This window comes from Penaeus japonicus, unplaced genomic scaffold (assembly GCF_977035675.1).
Source record: "Penaeus japonicus unplaced genomic scaffold, GWHDUDI00000001_assembly GWHDUDI00000018, whole genome shotgun sequence".
NCBI classification, from domain to species: Eukaryota; Metazoa; Arthropoda; class Malacostraca; order Decapoda; family Penaeidae; genus Penaeus; species Penaeus japonicus.
The window spans coordinates 1601149-1608648 of record NW_028234420.1 but is presented as its reverse complement, the minus strand read 5'-3'; the positions used below and the strand labels follow the sequence as shown (position 1 = coordinate 1608648).

The 7500-nt window shown below is 39.1% G+C and overlaps 2 protein-coding genes across 55 annotated transcripts in view; one reads left to right on the top strand and one right to left on the bottom strand.

Annotated features, from left to right (window-relative positions):
• LOC122257594 (uncharacterized) overlaps positions 1-4314 on the top strand; it is a 199458-nt gene extending 195144 nt beyond the window's left edge. For all 46 annotated transcript variants that reach the window (XM_086546460.1, XM_086546465.1, XM_086546456.1 and 43 more), the window contains 2 exons: positions 938-1020; positions 1204-4314. In XM_086546460.1, the coding sequence (XP_086402586.1) occupies positions 938-1020; positions 1204-1900 (780 nt within the window). In that variant the 3' untranslated portion in view covers positions 1901-4314. The remainder of the gene's footprint in view (positions 1-937; positions 1021-1203) is intronic.
• A 227-nt stretch (positions 4315-4541) lies between these two features.
• The window catches only part of LOC122257595 (thymidine phosphorylase), a 17317-nt gene continuing 14358 nt past the window's right edge, over positions 4542-7500 (bottom strand). For all 9 annotated transcript variants that reach the window (XM_086546485.1, XM_043022988.2, XM_043022985.2 and 6 more), the window contains exons 6-10: positions 7422-7500; positions 7019-7140; positions 6763-6865; positions 6526-6641; positions 4542-6432 (exon numbers count right to left, since the gene is read on the bottom strand). The exon at positions 7422-7500 is cut by the window's right edge and continues 203 nt beyond it. In XM_086546485.1, coding sequence (XP_086402611.1) covers positions 6274-6432; positions 6526-6641; positions 6763-6865; positions 7019-7140; positions 7422-7500 — 579 coding nt within the window. In that variant the 3' untranslated portion in view covers positions 4542-6273. The remainder of the gene's footprint in view (positions 6433-6525; positions 6642-6762; positions 6866-7018; positions 7141-7421) is intronic.

Genomic DNA, 7500 nt, shown 5'->3' with positions numbered 1-7500 from the left:
CAAGTGTTACGTTTCGGAGGCAGTCTCGGTTTTTCGCTCTCTTGAAAAGGGGACATGTGAATATATGCTGTATTCTAAAATGTGCTAACATTTGTAACCAGATGTATTTATTCATTTTAAGTATTACTACTTACACTGACCCTAATTTTTTTTGAAAATTGAAAAGAAAAAAAGGTTTTCATTACTTGAGATTTTTTACCATTTATACTTAATAATTATAGTGCATGAGTATTATTAGGTAGGAGTTGAAGTAGATGATTTTTTAAAGAAATATATAAACAGTATATTACTAGATTTTGATAGTGATTACTATTTAATATTGCATACTTAAGGAAATGAGTTAGTTGTAGTCTTTTAGTTTTGTTTTAGATTAGAAAATGTGTCATTAAGGAAAATATAATGATTTTACGAATAAAGCAGATCCATTTCAAGAAATATAAGATATTATCTCTTTGTGGCACTTGTTTGTTGCCTGATAAGGCCGTAGAAACATCAGATACGGTGTTACTGTTTAGTCCTTTGAAGGTTACCCTTTTTTAGTACATGTAACTAGCAATTTCTTGGTGTTGTTTGATTGCTGTAGACAAAATGCAAGGTTACATATCTCAAAGGCATATGTATCAAGAAATTAATAAAAGGGTCATTTTGTGTTTTCAAGTGTGACATGTCTATGATTTTCCAAGTAGGGTAGTCATTCTCTCTTTTAGATTAGCTATATTGAAGAGGTTTTCCTTCACTTAGAATATACAGACAAGAAATTGCATTTGGCATGGAGAGGGTGATGCTAAGGGTTCATAAGAGAAGACTCCACCCTCCATCCCCAAGACATGCACGTCCATTTCCGTAGGTCTGAACAGTCCCATTCAGACCTACGCTAATCAAATTCCGTTGCAGACTTGTATTTATTGAGACTATAAAGTGTAAATTTACTTAATAGGAGGACGAAGAACTGGAAACGGTGAGGCATGATCTGGAAGATTTCTCGGAAGATGATGACAGTTTTCAGCAGCTTCTTTACAAGTAAATACTAGAAGTTCTTCTCTTTCGCTATGATTTTGTGATTGTTTAATATCAATGAAGTTGTAGAATAATGCCGTTTGTCTTCTTCATTTTGGTATTCATCAGCATTTCTCTAGTATGTTGATGTCGTGATTGTAGTCTGTATTAATGTTCTATAAACACGTGTGTCTGTTTAATCATTAGGCAAGAGCACGAGGAGGCTGAGCTCCGACGTCGACACCAGCAAGAGCGGGAAGCCTACAAAGTCCAGCGTCTACAACGAAGCCAGAACAGCAGAAGACCCCAGTCTCTCCGTCTGGCGTCATCCCCAGGCCCCCCTACGCCAGGCACAACTCCAACGTCGCCACACTCCCAGTCAGACTCGAGGCAGTCAGAGAAATGTGATATCCCAGTTGGTGCTAATGGTGATGCAGCCATTGCATCCGATCATTCTGTGGATACCTCCAGCAGTGGCACAACGTCAGGAAAGAAGGGGCGTACAATCTCAGAGGACATGTTAGAGTTGGTTCAGAACCTGAGCGGCCCTCGGCAGGCCCAGCGGCCTCCCCAAGGCAAGATGACCCTCAACCAGATGATGGCCCAGCAGAAGGCCACAGCATCATTACAACATCCAGGGCAGAGACCAGTTTATCCCACAGTGGGGTATGCTACTGCACCTTTTCATGGCCACATATTCCCCACATTTCATACATTCCCCTACCCGTATCAGAAGCTGTCCGATGGCTCAATAGTGGCTGTGTCCCAAGTAGATGATGTTTCTGGAACTCCCCCTAGTACTAGTAGTACCAGCAGTAGCGGCAGTAACATGCCCTTACAGCAACAACCCTCACAACAGCCACCTGCCACAAGTGCCTCATGGGTACAGTGGCAACAGCAGTAGGTGTGGCCAACATTCCAAGCTCCCTCTCAGGGACAGGAACCTGCATCTGTGATCCTCTAATTTTGTACTCCCACATATGGAGATGAGCTCAGCAACGGCAGTGGAAGCAACATAGTCCTGACAGTCCAGCAGAAGTTAACCGTAGAATATTTTGCGTCTCGTCTATTGAACGACATGGTTTCACTATTGTCCATTTCAAGAACTCAACAAGTGATTTACAGCTGACAAGGGGCAGCAGTGTTTCCAGTGCTAGTTGACGAGTTTCAAACTAGTCATCAAATAGAAGGGATGAAAATGGAAATTTCTAATGTTTGTTTGCATCAGAAATAATTTGATTTTGTACCTCAGTCATCCATTCTGTTCTTTTTAGATATGACTAGATGTATTGTTTACTATAGTGATCCTTTTTTTTTATTATATTACTGTTCCATGACGTATGAGAACAAATGTATCTTTTAGGTGAATTGATCAATCATGTTGAAACACTCCTCTCTGTTCAGTGGTTGTAGATTGAACAAGGGATAAACAGTGTATATGTTGTATTATATATGTACAGTGAGAGTTGTACAGCGATGAAATAGTGGTGGCTCCTGTGATGGGAACTGCTCTAGAGTTTGAGGAATTCAAGGCTAGCCACAGTGATTCACGGGAAGGCTAAGCAAATGCTGAATGGTCTTCCAGCTAAACACTGAAGGTTATACATGCACATGGTGTGAAATGCCGGCAGCGTGCTTATGCCAAGTGACCAGTGACTGCGGTCAGGAAGACCTTCATCACCTCCACCCAGACTTTCCTCACAAGGTGGTTTAATTAAATGGTTCACTTCAAAGCAGGAGGCTTCCCTTTAGTTAGCCTGCATGTGTATAGCAAATGTAAAGGACTGAAGCAAAGACCAAGATTATTATTGTGATGGAATTTGGTGCTACTGCACATTGTCTCATGTGCAGTATGTAAGTTTCTAGAGATTTATTCACATGTAGAGAAAGTGTGATGGATTACTGCAGAAGTTCTGTTTTATTTTTAACCAACGTAATGTTGATCCAGACTATCGAAGGAAGGGATTTTTTTTTTTTATTCTTTTTTTTTTCAGTGTTATATATATTTTTTATTATTATTATTATTAGTATTATTAACAGAAATTCAATGAATATATAAAGTGAACAAAAGCCATGTATATCAGTTTTAGAGGTAAAAATCATCTGCTTTATCTTCAAGAATGGAATGCAAATATCTGGCAGTTAGGTGCCATCTAATCATTCAGAAGAAGTGAAGGAAAGGTGAGTGCAAAGGAGGATAAATTCTTTGTTGTTCCTTCTTGATAGATATGAGAAGCAAGATTGCATTAGAGGGAGGACAGAATGCTATCAGATCGTCACAATTGGTTGCTGAGTAATATTATTGATGAGAATTTTTAAGAACTTTCTTTATATCAGAACTTTGAGGCACGAAGGGGAATTTTCACACATCAAAAATTCTCGAATAACACTAAAACTGGTGAATAAGAAAGACGTACATCAAATGAAGAGACATTTACCAGTAAAACGTGTATGGCCTTGTTGATTGTAGTGATAAACGTAATATTATCATGTAGCATCATCTCTGTCAACTGACATTTATAGGTGAATTACCTTTATCCTGCTTCAATCTTTACCAGTAATCCATGTATCTGTCCCCCACTGGTTTGTTGAATACTCCATTGCTTATGCTAACTACCAGTTAGGTAACAGCCGTCATTATCATGCCAGGAGCGCCTCACTTGCATTTCATGTTTCCATTCTTACTAAGATAATTACTATGCTTTTTAAGCTTTGAAAAGCAGGAGATAGGGAGTTAATACTTCCATGTGACTACCTGTTCGGAACCCTCCTTCCATCTATAGGAGCTGATTATTTTGTTTTTTTTGTTTTTTGTTTTTGTTTTTTTTATCTTTTTTTCTTTTTCTTTTTCTTTTCTTTTCTTTTCTTTGTTTTCTTCTTTTTCTACTTCTTGCTCTGCAACCATGATGTTGAGCCAAGGTGGTGCTGAGCTTGTCCAGGTTTTAGGCACTTCTATAACCTATGTAGGATTTGCTTTTCTAGATTGCCTGTATGTAATATTTATATGTTACTCTAGAATATTGTATTATATTTTATATTCAATTTTTTAATGCTTGAAATGTAAGCTACTAAAATTCCTTCCAGTAATATTTGTAAGTTTGCATTGGTTATTGGCTCTTTTGTTTGCACCTGAGTTGCATTGGGGACATGGGACTCAGCACTCCCCTGCCTCCACGATGGTCCACCTGCGGTCAGCCATGCAGTTGTTTGCCAATTGAAGAGATCTTACAAGTTTCATGGAAGTCCACTCATTAATGTGCTGTATAAATATATTGTATGATATTTAGAAATGATCAAATAAAGTGGTGCAAAATTTTACTGAGAGTGGTCTTTTATTTTCAACCTGCAGAGAGTCACCAGGTCAACTTTATTATGTGTTCTCTGTTCAGTTATTTTGTCTTCCTGATTTTGGTAAAACATTCATTTGGATATTTTCATCTTTGTCCTCTAAGACTTGACCAATGTCTATCCCTTCCTCTTTGAAGATTTCCATAACATTAAACTTGATTTTGACAAGGTAAATGTATTATATACATTCCAGAAAATGAAGTGGTGTATTTTTTATTGTTTCTACAGGGTCAGTTGCACCTACGAGTTTTTACCTTCTAGGTGATTTATTGTACCTTTTGCTATTGGTAACATCCGTGGCGTTTGTGAAAAGTTATTTCATTTGGTATGAAAAATTGTATCCTTAATCATTTTCTAAGAAATCAGTTGGTGTTTTTCCTGTACTATATTTTTACTTGTGCTGTAATTTTTATTATATAATTTTATTGTTCTCTTGAAACAACATGTGATACCACATGATTCACCAACTTTTAAAACTTCATTAAAAACATTATTAAAGAGGATTTTCCTAATTAATTTCCCATTATGTGACGGGGTATACAGTGAGAAAAAAAGGTATATGAATGAATATGTACAATAAGTATCTTCAACATTTAAATTTTATATTTAATTTTGGTGCATCTTCGGTCACCAAAGGCAGTGATGAAGTAGAAAAAAGTAACACAAAGTCAAATGCCCAAACTTTCTCACTCCAAAAAATATGATTCACTAATACAAAGTAATTTTCTCTCAACAGAGTTCCATGAAAGCTTAATGTACAGTTTAATAAGTAGTGATGTATAGATATAAGTGATAATTTATAAAACATTTTCTTGGAATGGTAATACGATCATGATCACAGAATGTTTAAAACTCACCATGACGAAGAAAACTATTGCATTTGCACTGGTTGGAAGGTTAAAGAAAATAGTGAAAATACAATAGTTATTTAACAATAACATAAAAGGGTCACTGTTTTATATTAAGGTAACTTAGCATTGTACTGCAATTATCATTATGTTGATGAGGGTGGAGAGATATCGTGTGCATTGCATTATCATAAAAGAGCCCTATTGCTTTCCCACTGCTACACTTGTAAAAAAAAGTTTTCAGAATAGTAAGCAATTCCTTTTACAAAAACATATTTCTTGTTAAATCTACATGGTCTGGAATGTGGACAGGAAGTCGGTCAGTTGCATAATTGCAAATTACATCACGAAGAGTGACGTGTTCCCTTTCAGGGTTGGAATGATACTTTCTGGGTAGACCTTCACAAATAACGCGTTCCCTGGAATCAATTTGGGTAACAACTATATGGCTGTGATGCACGTTATGTGTAATTTTAGATACGATCTTGTTACTCAATATAAATAAATGACTAATTTGGGAAAGTGTTAAAAGTCGAGAACCATTTTGAAGAAGAAATGCTATAAATTAATAAGATGAATCATACATAGAATCACAGTGACTGACAGTCAATGACAGAACAACCAAACTATATGATTGTAGGCGACTAAATTACAAACCAAAATTATTTGTCCTTGTAACAAAAAAGAAAAAAAATCAATCATAAAACCAACAAATGGTGGATCCTGCAAAGACTTGGTTCAGTTACTGATGGTTAGAATAATAGTTTGCACCGAATATAATTATATAATTATTATACACGTGATATGCGTGAAAATTGTGCCAAGTGGAAACAGAAATCGCATTCCCCAGTGTGTGTCTGGGTCTGTGATGCACCTCATTAACGATGAACCCGGAAAAGGGCCAAGCCTCCAGTTTCACAAATGGGCAGGAAAGGAAGAATATAAAGTATAAATTGCTCACAAAACTCTTTGTTTAGTTTCTCGCGTGAACTTTCGATCTCAAGTCGCGTTCCCAAGAAGTGCACTGTGAGGCTGGTCTTGGCCCTTTGGCAACCAGGGATTTTAAGCAGCGATCCTGATCCTACACCACGCGGGCGGCAACGCGGGAAGGCTTGTGAGGACTCGCCGACGCTTTGATGGTGACCGCCCCCTGCATCCTCTCCAGGAGGGAGGGCGGCAGCGGGGAATCGTGGTGAAGCTCTGCCCACGGCTCCCCTGCCGACACACTCTCGCCGACCACCTGCAAGTGCGTGAAAGTGTGATGAGTTCGAGCCGTGAGCGTAGAACGAGAGAGAGCAGAGGAGGCACAGGGGATTAGCGACAGAACACCTACCTTGACGAGCATAATCCCCACGCTGTAGTTAATGGGGTCGCCGACCTTGTTTCTGCCGGCTCCGAGGGCCAAGCTGATCTTGGCCATCGCCATGGCATCCATGCCAACTAGCACTCCTGCGCAAATTTAAAAACACGTTAGATATGATATCACATACGTTCCGCTGGCATTAAGGTTCCTTTAAGCATTGGCACAATTAGTGGATGAGTTTGTAGGGTAATAAAATGCCCGACACACCTGACGAAGCAGCTTTGACGGGAGTGACATGGGCCGAGGAAGGGAGAGGGGAGTAGTCGGGAACGTCGGCGCACAGTTGCTCGGCTACGCTTTTAGAGACGCCCTTCGGGAAGAACGTCGGCCATTAATCACCGCAAAATGGCGCAACCATGATTAGTATTTCAGACTTAGGCGATGGTACATGAATGCGTGTTTCATTATAACCATTAAATAAACTCCTAAGGTATACATCTCTACAATTAAATATGCACTATACCTGCTTCTGTATCATATTACAAAAGGCTGCTCTCGCACTGCCGTCTCTCAGGGTCTTGGCCAGGGTCTTGTGGGCTTCCTCCGCCGTCGCAGCTGCCCCTGCGCCCAGCAGGAGCTCTCCACCTGTAGACGATGTGCTTGATCAATATTTTCTTTATTTTATCGCGAGCATTTTGCTACTGCGCTAATGTTTTCGACTTTTTTGTTGTTTTCTTTTGTGAACTTTTTACAACCTACCCATTGCTAAACGAATAGAAATGATATAAGATTTGCAGAACGTAATTAGCGGGTATTTGTACTATACATCCGGGATATTATTTTACCTTCAACATTTAGTTAATGAACACTGAATTATTAAGAGCAAAACAGGTATAGTTCTTGTGCATAACATCATCTACACCCACCCAGATGCGTGACGAGCTCCTCGAGGTCCTCAGGTCCGTTGCCCCGTAGGCACTCCAGCGCCTCCCGCACCTCGAGGGC